General features: G+C 38.3%; 1 protein-coding gene and 1 long non-coding RNA gene across 10 annotated transcripts; one reads left to right on the forward strand and one right to left on the reverse strand.

Moving 5' to 3' along the window:
- Positions 1-3,376: 3,376 nt before the first annotated feature.
- On the reverse strand, positions 3,377-8,583 carry LOC112174404. 5 transcript variants are annotated; one of them, XM_040508357.1, is made up of 6 exons: positions 8,452-8,583; positions 8,296-8,364; positions 4,908-7,559; positions 4,677-4,816; positions 4,405-4,551; positions 3,377-3,891 (listed from the first exon to the last, which is right to left on the reverse strand). In XM_040508357.1, exons 2-3 carry the CDS (start codon positions 8,357-8,359, stop codon positions 5,143-5,145), a joined length of 2,481 nt encoding a protein of 826 aa, XP_040364291.1. In that variant the 5' UTR covers positions 8,360-8,364; positions 8,452-8,583; the 3' UTR covers positions 3,377-3,891; positions 4,405-4,551; positions 4,677-4,816; positions 4,908-5,142. The 5 variants fall into 5 exon arrangements, with proteins under 5 accessions (XP_040364291.1, XP_040364290.1, XP_024167940.1 ...); XM_040508356.1 differs by having other exon boundaries at positions 4,908-7,577; XM_024312172.2 differs by having other exon boundaries at positions 8,296-8,369; positions 8,452-8,577.
- A 1,030-nt stretch (positions 8,584-9,613) lies between these two features.
- LOC112173465 lies at positions 9,614-15,653 on the forward strand. 5 transcript variants are annotated; one of them, XR_005801413.1, is made up of 9 exons: positions 9,614-9,821; positions 10,866-10,937; positions 11,049-11,120; positions 11,271-11,342; positions 11,426-11,559; positions 12,557-12,606; positions 13,218-13,361; positions 13,989-14,057; positions 15,273-15,653. It is a non-coding gene; the product is annotated as an uncharacterized LOC112173465 (long non-coding RNA). The 5 variants fall into 5 exon arrangements; XR_005801412.1 differs by lacking the exon at positions 9,614-9,821 and adding an exon at positions 9,892-10,294; XR_005801410.1 differs by lacking the exon at positions 9,614-9,821 and having other exon boundaries at positions 10,641-10,937.
- The last annotated feature ends 7,238 nt before the right edge of the window (positions 15,654-22,891 follow it).

Below are 22,891 nucleotides of genomic sequence, written 5' to 3' on the forward strand. Positions count from 1 at the left end.
AGGAGAGAGAGGGAGAGGAGAGAGAGAGCAGCCCAAAGGGGCTGCCTCTGTTTGGTGTGTGCGGCACTGTTCGTGTGAGAGTTGATAAGGAATAGGTTTTTGACATTCAAGTGTGGGTTGTGAGGAGAAAAGAGATGCCACATGGCAGCACAAGAGAGGGTAAGAGGAAAGAAAAGAGAAAAATAAGAAAAAGAGGAAATAAAAAGGAAAGGAGGAAGACATATGCACGTGGGGGTGGCGGGAAATGGATTCTGATGCTGACGTCATGATGACGTCAGCAAGACTTATTATTATTTTGTTTTCTTTTTCTTTTTCTTTTCTTTTCTTTTCTTCTTTTCTTCATTCTTCCTTCTTTTTTCTTTTTTTTTTCTTTCTTCTCCCTTCTCATTGCATTTCCGCAAATACTATCGGAGGCAATTAGATTTTGTTCCCTTGATGGCATTGACCACAGTTGACCCGTATTGACAATTTCGTCATTTTGTCGGAAACTCCAATTTGCTCCAATTTCGCACAATTCTATCTCATTTCCGCAATTCCGCTTATTTTCTACAAAGTAAATAAAAATGGATTAATTACATATTAATTGACATGAGGATTTGCTTATTTATAGTATTTTAGATATAATTACACGCATATAAATGCGTATAATCAGAGGACTTTGACAGAGTGGCCCGGTGGGGTCACGTGAGGACTTGAGCCTCCTTAACATAATGGGGTTGAATGAGGGCCGGTAGGCTTCCTTTACCCGGTGGCGTGGCCCGGGTAGAATGATGTAACCCTTTGGGGTAACCGGTGGCCTTGGGCTCCGGTACCCGGTGGCGTGGCCCCAGGTAAAATGATGTAACCCTTTTGCCTCGTAACCCCGTTGGGGTACCTCGCCGATTGGAGAGGATTTATGTAAGGATATGACCTTAGCTTACCCCTTGGGGGTGCCTTGCCCGGGGCAAGGATGTTTAAGTGTCGCATTAAAAAGTGCCGTATGTATGCATGTAGTAATTTTAATTGACGGGCAATTAAATACAGCATTACGGTAATACATAGGCATAATGGATATGATATCGAAACTATCACATTTGTAAACATATGCCTAGATTTATAGAAATTATTATGGAAGCATGTAAAACATTGCATTAGCTCAAAGTGAAAGAGCATAAGTGAGAACTTATCTGGAGCTGATCGAAAGTAGCAAGAGTTGGAATTGTTGAAACATGAGATTTCATGTTTTTCCTAGGAAAATAAAGTCCTCCTTGTAAAATTGACTGATTATGTGCTCGGTGCGAGGGATTCGTCCTCCTCAGAAAAATTGGTGAGCAACATTCTACTTTGATCAATCAAATATAGTTAATTTAATTGTATGCTTTAACATGGAGAAGAATGAGAATCATAGTGCATTGACTAGCAGATTTGTTTTGCATGATCATGCTTCACATAAGGTGCACTGTCATTACTTGTATAGTAAATTGCCGTGGTCTAGTAGCTGTATGAGTGAAGTGAATATAAAACTTTTTACTATGGCAGCCAAGCTTAAATAGTAGTAGCTGGACAGATGGTCTATGTGTATAATCAATGTATACTAGTTTGTTTGTGGTAAACTAGAGTTGTCACTTTTGACATATATGCACTCAAATTGGAACGATTTATTTGTATACTTCCAAGAATATGCTTCATATAATGGTGAATAATTGAGTAGCCAATCATCATGTAAAGGGTACACCACTAATGAAACAGTGGAAAGCATTGTGCATGAGCTAGCAGTCATCTTTTACCATGTTGGTATGTTGTATGAGATTTGTGGACTAGCAAATCATGTGTAGACACATAAGGCTCATGATGTGTCAAATGCCTAAGTGATGTAGTGAGAGTAGTGAACCAACACATTGTGCATGTGGTCACGTCTCATATACATGTCATAAATAAGAAACAAAGAAACCACCAAGATTGACAAAGCAAGGGTGAGATTTTAATTGAATTATATACTACTTATCTTTGAATGGAGGCTAGCTGTCCAGAGAGAACCCATCACAGTGAGAAAATCGATGACTCGAGCACAGAGCACATCACCGAGTGATTGCTGCACTAAGATCAACCGGTAGTTGAATTCGCTTGTAGGAGCGAGACCACATAAAGAAAGCATGGAGCTCTCACGTTCAGGAACTAAGGCGGGCTGCTGGTAAGGCTACCGAGAGGAGCTGCTGGGATGGGTCACTAAGGGGTCTCCGGGATGGGCTGCCAGTAAGATGATGATGTTCCCGGGGTGGTGCCGGGAGGGGACGTATGTGACGATCACCGGTAGGCTGGGTGTCCAAACAAACTCCCTCGGTGACCAAAGTTTCTTCTTCTTCTTTTCTTTTTTTTGTACATTGATAGAAAAGGTAAATTCCTTGAATAGCGAATTAAAGAAGCGAAATGTAGAAGCCATGTATATCCATTATCAATGTCAAATTGGCAAGTAGACTACTAAAAGGTACTTCAACGAACTTTGCATAAATGAGAGACAAGTATACCATGAATGGAACATGCATTCTCTAATATTTGTCAAATGATATGTCTAGGAGCAGTAAGTGGTTCACAACACCAAGACATGAGGATTCATCCCCATAGTGATGATTCTAAGTATATAAAGCTCAACGTGATTATGGGCTGCCATGCACGTACTTTGAATGACGGATTTGGTCATGGACTCATGGTCATGAATATATCAACCAGTACACTAATTATGCAATGGGTCCGATATACCGAACAAGTGTTAAAGCATGGAAGAATGTGTGTAGTAGGCATGCACGGATAAACAAGTGCGTGATATGTGTCATTGTATGGGAGCATAGCAGGTCATGTGATGAGGGAAACATGACATGTAGCAGGTAGGCCAGCAGCTATGTTAATTGTGAACATGACTTAGATAATTATAATATGCATGTGTATTAATATGTAGCATGCTTCGGGTTTGCAGAGAGAAGAGAAAAGATTTGAACTTTGAAAGCTTATCTTGTTTTCTTGTTTGGCAGAAATATCACTTTGGTCATCGAACTATGCTTCGCTCGACACTTTGGTCATCCAACTTTTAAAAACTTCACTTTGGTCATCAAACTATATCACCATATATCACTTTGGTCATTCCGTCTGTTTTCTCCATTTTCTCTGTTAATTCCAAGGGTATTTTGGAGATGAAAAGTTTTGCCCGCCATTTTGATAACTTCATTCAATTTTTCCCGCCCAAACATAAAATTTCATCCAATTTTGCCAACTTTTTCCTCCTTTTATAATTCCTCAATTTATTAAATCAATCTTTTTCTTCCTCTCATATTCCCTCATTTTGAATCATTCTTTGACTCACTCATTTTTCTCCATTGTATGCTTTTATTACTGATGATGAATGCATGAATAATGGTCACGTAAATGCTTAGAATAACAGTAAAGCTAACATAGTTCAAAACTATGTATCCCAACTACAAATTACATAAGCATTCCATACCATACTAAAATAAAACACTACTATACCAAAATGACCCGTCAAATTTTCAGAAAATATTCAATCCTAATTGTTCAAAGAGTTATCACAAAATGCCCTATTTTGATCAAAGAACTTGAAGACACAGTTTATGGAAAAAAAAAAAAAAAAAAACAACACTTTTAAGGTCTCCAAATAGGCTTGCTTGCATTCTCAGTTGACATAGAATTCTTAGGATTTCTGAATGCAACTTGCTTCTTTGGCCTCCTTGTTACAGGATCAGTGTACATCATAGAGAAGGAAGCTAAGAATGATCCAATAGGTTGAGAACTTCTTTGAACTGGAGGAATTTCTTGTGAGAAATTTAGAGGTGATGGAAGTGGTTGCGATGAAATAAAAGGTGCTTTCGCAAGTGATTGTTGAGATGGAATCTCATGATGCTCCTGTTAATAGAAAAACACATACGATAATTTAATCAATCCATAACTAACACTCTCACATGTATGAATACAATGCATATCATGACAAAGTAGTCAGAATAACATTCACATAAAGAAACAAGGCAAGAAACAAATTCAACAGTAAGGGACAATTCAATTCCCTAATTAAATTAGGTATTGCCATTGGTTGCAGACAATGAGAGTAGTGTATGAATTAACTAGATATTAAGGATCACTGGGCTCTCCCATATTCCACAAATAAGCATGGAGGAAAGGTTAATATTCTATAATTAACTCCCGACTCAGAGCAATCCCATTTAGAACAAAAACTATAGTTCATTGGCATGATGTAAAACAAAAACAAGTCAAATATCACAAAAGAAGCATCAGTCATTGGCATTTAAGCTTTGATATTATGATTTTGAGTAAAACAAAAGACCCATTTAATTTCGTGCAATGGCCGAAAAACCTGATTTTACATTTAAGCTTTGACATTCTCATTTTCTGAATGATTACCTCATCATGAACATTTTGAGAACTATGTCCATTAGAATTGCCACATTGCTGAGCATTCTGCATTCTATGTTCATCATTTGCATCGCCATCTTGCTGAACATTTTGAGAACCTTTTTCATTTGCATCGCCTTGTTGCATAGTAGAACTCTGTCCATTTGCATTACCATATGTTCAGCCTTTACATTACTATAATTTAACATCTAGTACATTTACACTTGCAGCAATACAAAATGCCTCCAAATTTATAATCAAATAAAAATTAAATTACTTACAGCTTGAGAGGTACTTCCTTGTTGATTGCGCCTATCACAAGTCCTCGTGTTATGCCCTTGCTTGTGACATTTTCCACAACTAATCTTACTGTAATATATCTTGGGTAATTTAGTTGTTCCAGCAGCTGGTGGCATCTCACCTTAACAACAGAAACAAAAGTTGTAAATTATAATGTTCATAGTTTAAATTTCTACAGTTTTCAAATGACAAATGCATAATAAACTGCAAACCTGGTTCTTTATTTCTTGACATTTTTGGTCTGCCAGGTCCCCTAGTATATCTCGGAGGCATGATGGGCTTGTTAATCACTTCCCATTCAGCAACTCTTGGAATTGGGTTGATAGCCGGTTCATAAGCTTCCATGTACTTTTTTTGAGAATAACACTCATCAACAAAGTCTTCAGGATTGTAACCTTTTGAGAAAATGCATGCTATTGCATGTGGACAGGGCAATCCACAAAGATCTCACCTCCGACATGTGCATGTCCTTGCAGCAAGGTTCACATCATGTAGGGAATTCACACCAGAAGCACAAGTAACCCCTCTCCCTTTCACCTGAAATCTCTTGTTTGATGACTCCTCAGGACTATAATCATGACTTCTTTCTGCATTTTTCTTTAACAGTTTTTCAATCCGTGGACCAACTTTGCACTTCCACCTTAAACCTGCACATCTCCTATTAGCCAACCTTTTCATCAAGTTCAGCCTTAGTTCTTCCCAAAACCCTAAAATAGGCATTTTCCTAGCTTCAAGTAACTTCGAGTTGAAGGCTTCACAATGGTTGTTTAATAAAATGTCACACTTGTGCTCAATCCTAAAGTGAGACCTGCTCCAATGTTCAGCCGGTCTCTCTCTCAACCAATTCCATGCACTAGGTGACTTTTCACATATGCTATCCATGTTCTTCAAAAACCATGTCTTGGTTGTTGATCTTGCTGTACTCCAAAAAAGATCTCTCAATTCAGTGCCGATATGTCCTTCACCCTTAAAGTTATTATACAAATGTCTTGCACAATGTCTATGCTCCGCATTAGGCATTACATCCTTCACAGCATCTAACAACCCTTTTTGCTTGTCGCTGATGAATGTATATGAGTAGCCATTGTTCAGCTCCAAGTCTTGCTTCAAGAACTCCACAAACCATGTCCATGCTTCTTTGTTTTCCTTCTCAACAATGGCAAAGGCAATCGGATACATACCATTATTGCCATCAATTCCTACAGCTGTTAAAAGTATACCTTTATACACAGTCTTTAAATGACACCCATCTAGACCTATAATTGGCCTACATCCATCTATCCAACCCTTTTTCAGAGCACCATAACATATGTACATCCTCTTAAATCTTCTGCTCTCACCCTCATCATCTCCTTCAATCCATACTGATGTATTATCATTTGCCTTTTTAATAACATCAGCATATGTTTCTAGCAGGTTATATTGGTCTTCAACAGTCCCCTCTGCAAGTTTGAGAGCCCTTTTCTTTGCCCTAAAACACATCTGATACCCTATACTCATCGCATAGTCTCTACCAACAGCAGCTTGCATCCCCTCTCTAGACCAGTTTCTATCAGCTATAATCTGATCTACATAACCTTTTGCAATGAAAGGAGCATTGCAATGATACACTTTTTTTGACAATCCACTACAACGATGCTCCATCTGCAATATTCTAATTTCCATTGTTGGTGAGGCTTTATCTACTTGTGATGCATAAATTCTGAAAGGACAACCTGGTGTTGTCTTGCAGAAAGCATTCACCCTTTTTCTGTCATTGGGATCAAATCTGAGCTCTTTTTTTGTTAACACAGAGAACATTCTCACTGCATCCTTGAATACCTCTGGACTTGGAAATTTCATGCCAAGTTCGAAGTGTGGGTTCTTCAAATCTCTTTCATGGTTCCATTCCCTAAAATTAGTAAATTTTTTTTTCTTCCTCCTTTGACCTTGCGCATCTAAGTTTACTTCATCTTCACTAGATGATGATGATTCCCCGCTTTCAAACTTCTCAGAATCCTCACCCTCACCATTTGATATAATTCCTTCATAGCCCATTTCATCCCATTCACCAACATTAACACCACTAACATCAACATTTGCCCTGAACAACACTTCATCATCCTCATCATGGAGCTCATAGTCACTATCTATAATTTCTTCATATGTGGGATCATCACTATCAGAAGATTCACCATCAGCTTGAAACTCATCAATATCATAGTTGAACTCTCCTTTAAACCTTGTGTCATATTTCCTTTCCACCTCTTTCTTCTTAATTCTCCTTGCTTTCTGCTTCAACCTAGGTGACTTTGCAGTACCTCTAGTACTTGTAACCTCAACATCATTGTTCATAGCCACCTTTGCAAAATGGTTGGAGTTGTCGTTCAAACCGCTACTCTTTCCCTTCTTAAATGTCTTTCTTTTCTCACCAGCCTTAGTTCTTTTTCCTTTATCTTTTACCCCATGACTACTCATACCATCCTCCTCTACTATGTCTTCAATCACATTCCCAATGTACTTGTCATGACAAATAGGTGCAGCTTTATTCCCAGGTTCATCTTCAAGTTCTGCTTCTTTTTTTTTTCTCACCCCTCCACCTACAATATATAATTGCAGCACCCTGGAACATTGAACAAATGCCAACATTTGTTTAACTTCTTTTTCATCCCTAATTGGCAGAAAGTCTTCACCATCTTTACTTCCAGGAATCTTGAACCAATACGTCATTGGGGGCTCTCTGTAGCCCAAGTCTTCTGCCATGCAATTGAGGCATGGCCATGATGTGGTGTCTGGATCATTTCTGTCAATCCAGACCACTTCTCCTCCTCTATAATGTCGACTGCCATTGCCCAACTTAAAAAATCTACCGCCGTGGTGAATCTCTAATGTGAAAGAATCATCTGTTAAAAAAAAAATATATATATATATATATATATATATATATATTAGGTATAAGATGAAAAAACTATAACCAATTATCTCACATGCAGCCAAAATCCCAAACCTTATTAACTCAGTAAGCCAACCAAAAACCTCAAAACTCCAATCTCAATATTATTACGCAGCTATTTTTATTAAAAAAAAAAACCTTTATCCATGTGAAAGTAGTAAATTCCAAATCCAACTTTGATTAAACAAAGCAAGCAATCCAACTTTGATTAAACAAAGCAAGTAATCCAACTTTGATTAAACAAAGCAAGCAATCCAACTTTGATTAAACAAAGCAAGTAAACCAACTTTGATTAAACAAAGCAAGCAATCCAACTTTGATTAAACAAAGCAAGCAATCCAACTTTGATGCAACCAATTGAAAATAAAACATTGATCCATCATTGAAATCAAGAAACACTCTTGTGAACCCCGACTCTGCAACCAAGTTTGGCATATCTATATGATCCTTCTCTAGGTGAAATTTTTGGGAAAACGAAGTGATGGGCTGTGTATATGCCAATTTCTACAAACAAATGCCATAAACAAAACACAATTGCCCCAATTTTTAAGGAAAAAAAAAATCAGCAAATCCCTAATTCCCAAACACTGCTACACGAGCACAACACAAAACCCATAAAGATTAAGGCTATACAAACAATAAAAAGAATCAAGGAATCAATTACATACCTTTGTAGGTGGGTGGCTCTCCATCAATTCGAAAATACCTCCAGGTACTTGGTTGATTTTCCATCAATACTAAACTTCAAACAATGATAAATGTTTATTAGATTCTCAACCCAAAAGTTATATGCCAACTTAGAGATCGTGTATAATCTCACTCACCTTTTCAAAGGTTTTGCTTTGTGGCTTGAAATCTGATCAACATAGAGACTGAGAGGAGAGAGAGAGAGAGACACAGAGAGAGCGTGAAAATCTTTTGGCTGAGAGAGAGAGAGAGAGTACGGTATATCATATATGTTTGACCCGTAGTCTTAGACTCTTTTTTAATTGGATTGACACATATAGCCCTGCCTATTAGACGCGTGAGGATCAATTGCCACATTTAAACGGAGAAAACAGACGGAATGACCAAAGTGATATAGTTTGATGACCAAAGTGAAGTTTTTAAAAGTTGGATGACCAAAGTGTCGAGCGAAGCATAGTTCGATGACCAAAGTGATATTTCTGCCTTCTTGTTTTGTTGAAGGGTTCTGTCATCAGCGTAAACTCAAGTGCCAGGAAGAGTTGAAAGCTAGGTGCAGCTGGGTCTGGAGCCCTCTGTTTTCAGTGAGTGCCCGGAGAAGAGCATGCTTCGTTTGCAGGTAAGGAAGAAATTTTTTTTTTTGAACGGAGTGCCTTTGATTCTTGAATGAGTTGGTGAACGAGGGCTGGGTGCCAAAACTTACCTCCGGGTTGGGTCACCGAGAGGTGTAGCTAGACTGCTGTTTTTTTTTTTTTGAAATGGTAACTATCGGGATCTGAGGGCGCCGAGACAAGGGGGTACTGCCGGGATGGTCACCGAGAGGAGGTACCAGATTGGTACCTACACTATGCCAAAAAAGCTATCAGACAACAGAGTTCAGACGACAGAATAGTCATTTTCTGTCGTCTGAGTGTTTCAGACTAAACTCAGACGACACATAAATTAAATGTGTTGTCTGAATACAATGAGAAACCATGCTTGTTTCATTTTGAAGATATGGTCAGACTCAGACGACACTTAAATGTCGTCTGAAAAGATGAAAATTTTCTTAGCAGAAAGTTTAGATTTCCCTCCAACAAGATTAAAGATTTTCCCTCCCAAATGCCCAAACCCTATGGGTGACTAGTGAATGTAAAACTATTCAGACAACAGAGATAAGAAATTCTGTTGTTTGAAGAAGGTGAGTTTGACTTTTTTTATTTGAAGTCTCTTTTGACATAACACAAAACCTAGCTTCGTGTTTTTCATTCCCACAAACATTACCTCTGTCTAAAACTCTCTTACCAACCAGAAACTCGGTACTTCATAGCATCTGGAGGAAAACTTAACCATCTATACCTCTCAAAAATCAGCCATCTCTCAAATCTTATCTCTCCTTACCCAAAACTAATCTCTCCTTCAACCCCGACATCCTTACTGTTTGCATTCAAGTCCGGCTTAATGGAGTTCTCCACCAGCTACTCAAGAGATTAGAAGAAGCTGGACTATTCTATTTTCGATTGGGTTATTGGTAAGAATTTTGCTTCATTTAGTTTAGGGGTTTCGATTGGGTTCAGTGTTCCATTTTAGGGTTTTTTTGGAAATTGGTTTGGGGTTTTTCATTGCAAATTAGATGTAGTTGTTAGGTCTTTGTTCGATTGAGTTTCGATTTTGCTTCATTTAGTTTACGGTCAACATTCAAAACGACGAATAAAGAGACTTCGTCTCTCATTCTTTAAACGGAAAGTTTGATACCCAGTCCTCTCTCAATCCCCTTGATTCAAAACTAAAAATCCGATCTCTCACAATCCTTTCTAAAATCCAGTCCTCTCTCACCCAGATTTCTCTCCTAATTTCCTTGACAAATCGATGATCGACGGCGGTTGCATGACGGGCAACGACACATCTCTTCTCTCGGTCTCTCCTCGAATGACGATCTTCATCTCTCTCTCCACATCACTCGATATCTCAATCTTTAATTCAAAATTTTGATCAGTTTACTAGGTGGGTTTTGATTACTAGGATTGGTTTTGATTGATTGCTCTGAATCTGGAACTGATTAAACCCAGATCTTGGCTTATTCTATTGTTCTGTTTATAAATATGATTATATGAATTATGAGAAGTGATGTTATTTTGTTAATCTGTTATTCTCAAAGGGAAGTGATGTTATTACAGAAGCCAGGCAGGGAGTGTTATTCTGTTTTGAACTTTTGATGGGCTTTGAATTGATTCAATCGATTACTCTTGTTGGTTTTCCAGTCCATATATCCACTTAGTCATTAATTCTTCTTCCTTGCTTCTACGTTGTGAGTCCTGAAATAGCTTTCACGTTGTAATTGCAAGAAACAAAGGAAATACAGTTTTGGAGATGGTACAATTTGCAACCAAAGACCCTGCTGCCTTTCTATTCATGGAACAATTACAACGATAGGCATGCGTGATGATTTTTTAAACTGATTTATTTGAACAACATTCATCTGTTCTTTAATGAAGGCTCAGCATCTATTAACTCAAGATTTATAAAAAGATGGTAGTGATAAAGCTATAATAATCTGTTGGTGTCTACTTCGCAGTTACCTTGATAGTTTTGGAGTTAGCGGTGAGATTCCATCAACATTTGCTAATCTACAAAGCTTGCAGACACTGTGAGAAATTTATGAACATGTTTCTTTTCGCCAAATGAAAAAGCATTAAGATATATGCACTAGATTTGTTATATGTAATATCTCTTAGATGATTACATTTGTTTGTTGCAGTTGGGCATCAGATGTTGAACTCTCTGGCAGTATACCTAACTTCATAGGAAATTGGTCAAAGCTTACTTCCTTGTAAGCTACTCTAAATAAATACTCGATATCTATATTTGTTCCAGTTCAGTTAAATGATAATAGGTTCATCTTATAGCTAAGCTTTATAAGCTTAATGTTTATGGAGGAAAAATATATTTTCCACTAATAGTAAGCTAAATGTTTTGCTAGGAGGTTTCAAGGAAACTCCTTTGAAGGTCCTATACCATCTGCACTTTCCAATCTGACTTCTCTGACAGAGCTGTGAGTATCTAGATCTACTTGTCATTTTATGTTTATTAAAGCATATCTTCAAAGCTAATATCTCCAGTGTGATATGATAATAGGTATATAACTGACTTATCTACTACCAATGGGAGCTCTTCTCTTCGGTTTATTAAGGATATGAAGTCTCTATCTGTCTTGTAAGGAGAATCTTTCTTGCTCAAATTTGAGTCTCAACTTCTGGAGAATCTGTCTTGTAAGGAGAATTTGTCTTGCAGTACATATTTATTTTTCTGTTTCCAACTTTCCTAGCTTAATATCTTCTTTACTTTTTTATATATCAATTTGTTAGTTTATTAGTGTCAGTTTTTCCAGCAATCATAAAGATTTTGCTTTGGTAGGATGTGCATTTATATACTATATACGATGACATTAACATTGAGAATTTCTTTGGGTCTATTTGCAGTAATTTAGTGCAATCATGAAAAAGTACCACACAGTTGTTATCCATTATGATGACAATCATGAAATGATTGTCAATAATAAAAGGGAGCCATTATAAGGAGAAGGGTTCAAATAAACTTCGTTACGGCAAAATGATTCTGTACTTGGAAGCCATCACTTTCTCTCCCTTTCTCAGTTACATCATTATTATTATTATAGGTGTTGTCATTATCTTTCCTCATCTCTTTGATACAGTAAAAGACAGCAGAAGGCAGAAAAGACTTGGTCGTTTCGTTTGTTTCAGTGCATTTTATGCCAACATATACTGCAACTACATGAATTTTTTTATAGTAGGAAACAATATATTCTGTCTCTGTAAGGATCTTATTAGTGTGAAATGGTGGAAGAAGTCTCATTCTTTCTGCGTTTATGTCATGTAGTTGACAGGGTTATTCTGCTTCCAGTATTTTCATCTTGTGTTGCAGCACACACTATCTTTCTACAGACAGATTTAATGATGTAATGGAAGTTGCCGGGTCGTTTAGGATATGAGTATTAAGGGAAAAACTAAGGATTCGTATGACCTTATATGACAGTTTCCTAATGACCTGGGCATTGACAATTGAATCTTGATTTTAAATTACATAAAGACGTTTTTTGTTAATGTGGATGGAAGTTGAGGGTTTCGGGGTTGTGTGTTTTTTATTGTGTTGTTTTTTGGTCAAATTAAGTTTTGGGTATGGTTTGTTTCATGTTTGATTCTGTAGTTTTGATTCTTTAAGTGATAAATTTATTGTGTGTATTTGCAGCTATAGTCAAAAGATTGAATCGGTTTTTGTCATCAGAATGAACGAACTTGGTAATTTTTTTTTTTTAATTCATGTAGAAACTGGTTGTTTAAATAGAGGTAAAAGATTGGAATGATGCGGACATCATTCATATGGTTATGGAAAGGACCGATCAAATAAATAAAGCATGTTAAACATTAGAAATCAACTATATAATCGGTAAACTGAGGTTAGATGTGGTCTACATATAAGCCATAGTTCTTTGTGTTCTTCTCTGTGTCCATTAATTTTATATATGAGAGCTTTAGGTGATATGAGTTGATGTTTCTCTATAGATAGGTGCTGCTCAATTTTTGCAAATTTCATGTTTTAATCTCTATAATGATCTGTAATTGTCATTACATTGTACTTCTTCTGTGCAAATAGAAGTCCTAAATAACACTCTTTAAATCTCAGTAAATTATAGTGACAGTATTTATTAATCTCTTCTAAAGTATCTATTTGTATTATTGTAGCTGCATTTTGGTTCAAAGAAAAAAAAGATTTACATGCTGCTTTTCTATTATGAAATCTGATTTTTGATTTGGTAAAGCTGTAATATTCTTTCCAGATATAAGCTTCAGCTATTAGGGAATGACTCAACTATATTTAACCTTACAATATCATGCCATTTTTGTTTCAGGTATGTCAATGTTCCTCAAGAAATCAACAGGCTGAGGTGCGGGGTGAACTATCACGCTCTTAAATTTCTTCCCGAGATAGAGCAGATGGCTGATTTATTGGCATCAAGGATGAGAAACCGCACTGGAAGTTCCAATCCTTATATGTATGTACATTCTTACATTTTAGCTTCTTAAGGAATAAGAAATCAATGTTTCGACACTGTACTTTTTCTTTTTGAAACATGGTTAAAGAACGTAATGGCTTGGTATATTGGAAGGTGAATTTGGTGTATTGGTGATATATCAGAATAGTATTAGAATGGTTCTACAAGCAAATGATTGTTAACTTTTCTTTAATTAAAGGTAATAACTTTTGCTCTTCCAAGTGATAGCTTTTCTCTGATAATTTTCATGTATAATGTGGATAATTGTTTGCTTTTCAAAGGTGTTACTCTCTTTTAACATTGATTTCATCTTTGTATCTTTTTTATTTGATTTTTATGTTTCCTTAATCTGAGTTTCAAGCTTTTGATTTTTTTTTTTTTGCTTTTATGATCATACTGGTATGTGTTTTTCATAATGACATACATTTTTGATTCATGAACTGCTCTTTAGTATACTATAATGATGAAGTTTTAATTTTTTTTTTCTTTTCATTCATAAAACATGCAGTAGAGTTTGTTATTAGGTCTCTGGTTTCAGTCTCTACTTCTCACCATTTAACAAATCTATTAATCTCTTTATGTTCCATTATTGTTTTCCAAAGTATCCTATAAGTCTCTCTCTGACAGGTTATGGAGGTCATGAAGATATTGGAGATTGACCTTGAAAGTGGATGGATTTTGCCCAAGTTATTTCAGGTAATTGATAATAACTTTTACTTGGTCAAATTAAAAGCATGCCTCCAGAGTTTTTGTTGTATCTTTAGGATTATTTGTGATAAATAAAGACAACAATGTATGAAGTGCTTAAAGCTGTTGACTATGAGTGTGCATATAAACTTTGTTAATTTTCGCTTCTTTTACTTGCTACCTATTTACCAATTTCTCTCTCTCGATCTGTTGGTATCATATGCCAAAGCTATTCATGTGTTATTTGATGTGCAGATGTTTGAGTTCTGTACTTCTGTACATATGTTTTTTTTTTGGGTCCAGGGCATAAATGAAATAAATCTAAGAGAAGATTTGCATTTGTTGCTTTAAAGCGGTTTCCCTTATCATGATCTCTCCTTCAAAAGAGAAGAACAGAGTGAAACTAATCCATATTAATAGTCTGTGAACTCTATGTAGCATGTTTCAGTGAAATGATCAATTTTGATTAAACATTAAAACTAATATACATTAATAGTCTCTTTGAATCTGCACTACCGGTTACAAATTTAGACCGACTGTTTTTGTATCCAGAATGAATTAAAGTTATGGTTCATCTACTGTTTGTTCACTTTGAAGAATCAACTTTGTTTTAAAGTGACAGGCAAGCAGAAAAACATGGAACTACATCATCATCATCAGCACCATTGTCAGCTGCTAAAACACAAAAACAATTGAATTGAAATAGCTATGTTATAGCTTTTACTAGACTAATCAATTTCGTGTAGCTGCAACTACAACTCCAATCGGAGCCGTCACTTTTTTAACCAACACCAGCATTTTACAAAGCTACAACTAAAACAACCAACTGGAGTACTTTGTCTCCTTAAATACACTCTAGCAGCTCCTTTTGATAGATTAATCTATCTCTTATATCCTTTTTGTAAAGCTGCAACTAGAATAGCTAGCCTTTTTATGCAGCTAGCATGTTTGCATCATCTCCTTTCGAATAGACTGCAGCTAAAATCTATGATGTATGAAAACTGTTTTCACTATTTGAATGAAATGTGATGATTTTCCTTTTGTATGTTATTTTTCTAATTTACTCACAAGAACAAATTCCGCAGCAAAGCGCGGTAGTATTTCTAGTATATATATATAAATATCAACTCCTTCCAATTCTGATTGCTGTTGTGAAACATATCCATTCACAAAAAGACATTTCCATTCTGATTACTCTTGTATTTTTTTTTTTAATACTTGCAGTGGGAAAGGAAAGCAAATCACTTCTACACACAAAAAGACATTGATCAGGTCCGGGCCGAGTGGGCAAAGTATGTAAGCCAATTTCAACAAAGCTAGTGTGTCGAGAAGATTCTAATTTTGGACATCCATCATCTATAACCCATATTAACTAGTTATGTTGTTGGTCTAAGTATCTATTTTTGGCCTGAAAGTACAGTTTATGATTAGTAGTATGAGATATCAGTGTTTTTTGGGTTACATTTGTTGATCATGCCAATTGCTATGGGTTATTGAACTGATGTTTATTAAGTTTAGCTCCATGATGGATGTATGTATAGCTGCAGGAACAGATTGATCAAATATTGGTATTTTTGTGAATGGATTTCATATGTGATGAATGCATTGTGTTGTTCCCAGATTTACATGATTATGGCACAACAGGGATACGAGTATGACATCTGGAATAGAGAGCAACAACAAAATGATGTTGGACGCGTCAAAGAACAACAGAAACAAGAAAAAATGTGTTCATATTTGGACACTCAAACAACAGATAATTGTTGTCTTCATGTCAAAACAAAGACAGAGTCGAAAATGAAACAACATTTAACTGTCGCTCAAATTAGCTTCAAGCAACAAATAATTGTCCTGTCTGTGCTCTTCACCCTTCAGTTAATTGTTGTAGAGTATAAACCACAACAATAGATAAATGTAACCTTAACAACTTTTAAACCACACTTAATTGTAATTCCAAGTTATATGCCACAACAGATAACTATTACTATAAGTTAATAAAAACCACAGACAACTGTTATTTATATTCCCTTTAAACATCATTTAACTGTCATCTGTGACTAAACTCAAACGGTAAATAAATGTAGTATTAACTAAGTTCAATGTACACTTATCTGTGACTATAATGCATATAAAACAACATATAAATGTTATCGTAGGTGACTAAAGACGATAGATAATTGTATTCTAAACTGAATAAGAATGACAGTTAACTGTTATTGAACTGGAATAAAACAACACTTAACTGTTATTATAAGTCCATTCAGACCACAGAAATTCTAAGAAACTGTTATTTGTTTCTAGATCACACGACATTTATCTATTGTTTGAATTCACTAGCCTCATGTCTCGATTTCATCAAACAACAGAAGACCTAACAAATTTCTGTCGTCTGATAAATAAGACGACAGAGGAAATCTGTCGTCTGATGCCCCAAGAGACGGCACCGTACTAGACAACATAAATTTTTTTAATCGGACGACAGATCTCCTCTGTCGTCTGATAGCTTTTTTGGCACAGTGCTACTTGGATCCGGGAGTTGCTGTGCCTTGACCGGGAGGGTGGGTGTCCAAATTCGCGGTTACTGAGAGCCTTTTTTTTAGAACAAGACGAAAGCTCGGCTTCGATAGGTACGGGTATCGGAGGATATACCCGGTCGAGGTTGACTTGAGAAGTCACCGAGAGGTTGCAGCTGTCTTGAATGATGAGATGGTACCGGTAAGTTACTGGGAATTTTCATGGAGGCGTCGCTGAGGCTAGCGAGAAGAACATGGTCCCGGGGTGGGTCACTGGTACACCGACACATCCCTGAGAGTACCGGCCGGAATGACAATGGTGGACCGAGATCAATTGTACCGAGCGGGTATCCAAAGTAATTTTGGGTGGGTTGCCAATGCAGTTCCGGTCGAGATGGCTAGGTGATGCCGGTGATGATCACCGAGAGGTGGAGACAATACTGGAGATTATCATGAGGTGTGTTTCTTGGTTGGGTCACCGAGAATTGTGGTGAGTTGCTGAATGGGAACTGACTGCCTGGAACTCTGGAAGTGATTGTCGTGCAGGGTAGATCACCTGTGAAGCATAATCGAAGAAGCAAAGCTTCCGGGCAGTGATACTTATGTGGGAGCCATGGTGCCCAGCATATTACCAGTGATCAAGGTGATGAAGTTACCGGGCGGGGATCCGGGAGGTGAGGATGCTGTGGGGAAGGCCTGGTCTCAAGATTAATTTTCGAAGTACCGAGAGGGTTGTGAAATGGTATCCGGACGTGACTCGTTGAAGGATCCAAGAAGGTGAATGCCACCGAGACCCATGATGTGCAAGACTTCCTACCCGGGTATGCATAGGTGCAAGTGGACCTTGTATCTGCTGACTCCCGATGGCTCTGAGACTTGGGTAAGGGGTGTCCTGCATGGACCCATGTACCCAGTGGACTCATGGTACCCGCTCATGACCCTTGATCAAGGGTGGAGGTTCTTACCCAAACTTAGGGACCCTCCTTCTAGCGCCAATGTTTCTGTTGAAGAATACGGTAATTAAGAAGCATGATGGGGAGCGAGAGAGAGAGAGAGAGAGATGACACCGCATGTATAGTGGTTCACCTTGCCCTTGAGGTAAGGCTACGTCCACTTAGATATTTTACTATGAGTGAGGTCAAGTGACCTTTGTAGTGATACAAGTGTGGAGATCATCCATCCCTTCTAAGAAGGGGAGGACTTCCTCTTATAGCTAAAGGAAGTCCCCATCTAGTTTACATTTCCGATGTGGGACATAATACACATATTGCTTCTCTTGAAGCCTTTTGGAGAGCATGGGAGAGTAGCCTCCCGACTAGATACCGGCCGACCTCCACCATGGAAACTTAGCTCGGGTGTCGGTCTACCGGATGCACGCCATAGGAGGGCTAACCATGCCGCGGGGCCCACCTATGAGGTCGTTGATTATGCTTGGCGGTATGTAATATAGGCGGTATGTACATCTCCTTCGACCAAGGTTGTTTTTTCCCACAGGGTTTTTATTACTTGGCAAGGTTTTTGACGAGGCAACTTAGAAGCGCATAGCAGAGGCAACACTATTGACATGGAATATCCAAGGGGGAGTGTTGTAAATGATAATGACTATTCATGCCAGAGGTATTGCTTAATGTATGCGATTGACAGACTCTTAATGTATGCGATTGACAGACTCGTAATGTATGCGATTGACATGCATACTTGTAATGTGTGATTAATTAGTATAGCTATTATGTATTGCCTTTTGTATACATGATGTAACCCTATATAAACCTCATGGTGAGATGAATACTCTAACCCAAGCCCTAGCCAGAAAAAAAACTCTAACACCCGAAATTTCTTTCACCAAAAACTGCCGCAAGCTCCTAGCCCTTGCTAGCCATACCGTGTGCTGCTCCTGCAGCCCTTGAGCACCTGTGTGTCTCCTACTGCCCCTGTAGCATCGTCGCACGCCTGCTGCCCCTTCAGCACAAGCAGCACGCTCGTTCCTGTGTAGATCAGCCTGTTTTCACGCTCCAAAACGTCTTGATCGGGACCTCAGACCAAAATCCTTCCTTCATCAAAGTTTTTCTTCTCTGCCTCTTCTATCTGCCTCTTCTATAATGTCTAGGAAATTCATTGAGATTAATGGTACTTAAGAGAGCCTCGCTCCACCAACATCTCTCTCTACTTTCCTGGTCATATTTGATTGGAGTTACCAAACGGATAGAGTGACTACAATGTGTCTTAGTTTGATTTTATTTTGGATTAGAGTTTTTGGGACCTTTGATGTAATCATTGGCTATCTTTATTAATAAAGTATTGTATTATTATTTGATGTCATGGACATGTTTTAATTCTGAACTTTATTATTTTTTCAGTATGGTTCATGGAGAGTTGGAATGTCTTGTTGATAGTGGCACCACACATACTATATTGCGACATAGGCAACTATTTCTATGGATGACTAGTCAATCTTCTGTGACTACGATGGCTGGACCATCACAATTGATTCATGGTCGAGGACCAACTCAATTTATGTTGCCCAATGGCACAAGTATTAATGTCACCGAAGCTCTATATGCTCCTAGGGATGGAAGGCCCCTATTGAGTTGTAAAGATATAAGAGCCAATGGTTTTCATGTGGAAACACATTGTGAGAATGGACAAGAGTTCCTTTGCATCACCTCTAATGACTACGGACATAAACAAGTATTAGAGAAACTTATGTGTTGATCTAGTGGGTTGTATGCAACCACTATTTGAATTATTGAATCCAACCATGTCATGAGAGATGACTTATGGGATTCTGACACATATAGGCTTTAGCATGACCGTTTGGGACACCCAAGTCGTGATATGATGATCCGTATATTAAAGACTTCTCTCAAACATCCATTTTTCAAAACGAAAAGAAGTCAGAACCAAAATACGATCCAAGGTAGGGCTGGCGCCGCCTACCCCCTGCAGCCCAAAAGTGGTATTGACACCACCAATACCTCCTTGGTTCCTTTTTCTACTTCTAAAGTGAATTGTGACTTCGTGGCTCAACTGGATACTTCCCTGGTTGCTTCTAAAGCCCATCTTTCATTTTTAAAGCCTGCTCTTTAGCAAAATTAGGATCGAGACCATCCTATGCAAAGGACACTAAAGAAAATATTCCATTCTTACAAAGAATCCAATGTGATATTTGTGGACCTATTCAACCAACTTGCGGACCATTTAGATATTTTATGGCATTGGTTGATGCATCGACACGATGGTCACATGTCATGCTATTGTCCACAAGAAATGCTGCATTTGCTAAACTCCTAGCACAAGTCATTAAATTAAGGGCTCACCACCCTGATCATCCTATCAAGTCAATTCGTCTTGACAATGCTGGAGAGTTTACATCAAAAATGTTTGATGACTATTGCATGTCCATTGGGATTGAGGTTGAACACCCCGTTCCTCATGCTCACACCCAAAATGGTCTTGCAGAAGCTGCCATTAAAAGACTTCAAATGGTCACTAGAGCATTGGTTATGCACACCAATCTCCCTGTTTCTGCTTGGGGCTATGCAATATAGCATGCAGCTGTGCTCATTCATCTAAGGCTTACTGCCACTCAACTTTTTTCTGCATCCCAGATGGTCACTGGATATGAGTCTGATGTCTCACACTTAAGCATATTTGGGTGTACAGTTTATATGCCAATTGCGCCACCACAGCGCACCAAAATGGGTCATCAAAGACGATTAGGCATTTATGTTGGATATGACTCTCCAACCATTATCCGCTACTTAGAACCCTTGATAGGCGATCTATTTACCACTAGATTTGCGGATTGTCACTTTGATGACAGTCTTCCAGTCATTAGGGGGAGATAGGAACAATAATGTTCAACAGGAACGATAGGAATTGTCGTGGTCTATCCCCACTTTGTCTCATCTGGATCCCCGAACCACACAGTCTGAAATTGAAGTGCGGAGAATTCTCGATCTTCAGAACGTAGCAGAATCTATGCCTGATGCGTTTTCTGATATCGATAAAGTGACAAGATCACATATACCTGCTGCAAACATGCCTGCAAGGATTGATGTCCCTAAAAATCATGGACATGGCGCCACCCCTAGCGGTATTGGGCATGGCGCCTCGAACACTAATAGTGATGGTAATGTGGCTCATGCCGGGCTCCCAGCAAGGAAAAGTGGGAGGCTCAAAGGGTTGATGGATTCTCGCCCGAGAAAGAAAGCGAGTTTGGCACAGAAAGATCCATTAATCATTGACATAAATAACCAGTCTCATAAAGATATTCCGGATTATGGTTATGTCCAAGAGACATCATTGGGGGACGCTCCAATGTTAGAACCAATTCCAGGGAATAGGGAGATCTCCATGAATTACACTAGTGTACATGAGACGTTGAATCGAGATTCTATTATCCTTGATGATGTGTTTGCATATTCTATTGCTCAAGGAATTATAGAACACGATGATATCGAACCTCACTCCGTTGAGGAATGTCAACGAAGAGCAGACTGGCCTAAATGGAAAGATGCGATCTAGGTTGAATTGGACTCACTAACAAAGAGACAGGTATTTGGGCCTATAACGCTGACACCCCCAAGTATAAAGCCTGTTCATAAATGGGTCTTTGTTAGAAAGCGTAATGAGAAAAATGAGGTTGTTAGATACAAAGCCCGCCTTGTGGCCCAAGGTTTCTCACAACGCCCTGTAATCGACTACGAGGAGACATATTCTCCCGTAATGGACGTTATAACGTTCTGTTACCTTGTCAGTTTGGTAGTTTCCAAAAAACTTGACATGCAGCTTATGGATGTGGTTATAGCATATCTCTATGGGGATCTAGATTCAGAGATATATATGAAGGTTCCAGATGGACTTCAATTACCCAAGCTAAGTGGCTCTAAACCACGGAGTGCATTTTCAATAAGATTGAGATGCTCACTATATGTATTGAAACAATCCGGATGGATGTGGTATAACCGTCTAAGTGACTACTTGATTGGGAAGGGATATGTCAACAATGAAATATGCCCATGCGTGTTTATAAAGAGGACAAGTTCCGGATTTGCAATTGTAGCAGTTTATGTCGATGACATGAACCTAATTGGAACTCTAGATGAGTTCAAGGAAACTGCTAAGTACTTGAAATCCGAATTTGAGATGAAAGATCTTGAGAAAACACGGTTTTACCTCGGACTAGAACTCGAGCACTATAGTGATGGGATTATGATCCATCAGTCAGCATATACTCAAAAATTATTAAGGTGCTTTAATGAAGATAAAGCAAAGCCTATGAGTACTCTCATGATCGATCGTAGTCTTGAGCCTAAAAAAGATCCGTTTCGTCCAAGGGATGAGGACGAAGACTTATTAGAGGTTGAAGTGCCCTATCTAAGTGCAATTGGTGCATTATTGTACTTAGCTCAATGCACAAGACCGGACATCTCATTCGCAGTGAACTTGTTAGCTCGACACAGTTCTGAGCCAACACGCCGCCATTGGATTGGCATAAAGACAATCTTTCGATACTTGAGAAGTACGATTGATATGGGCTTGTTCTATCCCTACAAAGAGAAAAGAAATAACGGCAGTGTGGGATCAGACTCCACAAGGAAAAACGCCACCTTCCGTACTCCTCCTCTCTTACTTCAAAATGATGGTGATGTTTTGATGGGTTTTGCTGATGCAGGGTATCTCTCTGACCCTCACAAAGGTCGCTCCCAAATGGGTTATGTCTTTACCATGGGAAGCACTGCGATATCTTGGAGGTCTACAAAGCAGACCCTTGTTGCTACTTCCTCAAATCATGCAGAGATTATCGCACTACATGAAGCCGTGCGAGAATGCATATGGCTAAGGTCTGTAGTTAGACACATTTGAGAAACTTGTGGTTTGAAGTCTACCACAGATGAACCTACATGCATTTATGAAGATAATGCAGCTTGTATTGAGCAAATGAAGTTAGGTTTCATCAAGGGCGACAACACCAAGCATATATTGCCTAAGTTCTTTTACAATCAGCAACAACAAACACTTCTAAATATTGAAGTGAATCAAATCCGTTTAGAGAATAATGTAGCGGACTTGTTTACCAAGTCGTTACCTAAATCTACATTCGAGAAACATGTGAAGAGCATCAGATTAAGAAAGTTATCCAAACTCCCATAATTGTAGAAATCAGGAGGAGACCTTGACATCAGGGGGAGGTATGATGTCTACATGTTCGATCTCTAAGAGTGAAGGTTGTGTTGTACTCTTTGTACCCTTCGACCAGGGTTATTTTTGTCTCACAGGGTTTTTGTTACCTGGCAAGGATTTTAGTGAGGGAACGATCAAAACGTC

This window comes from Rosa chinensis, chromosome 6 (assembly GCF_002994745.2).
Source record: "Rosa chinensis cultivar Old Blush chromosome 6, RchiOBHm-V2, whole genome shotgun sequence".
NCBI lineage: Eukaryota > Viridiplantae > Streptophyta > Magnoliopsida > Rosales > Rosaceae > Rosa > Rosa chinensis.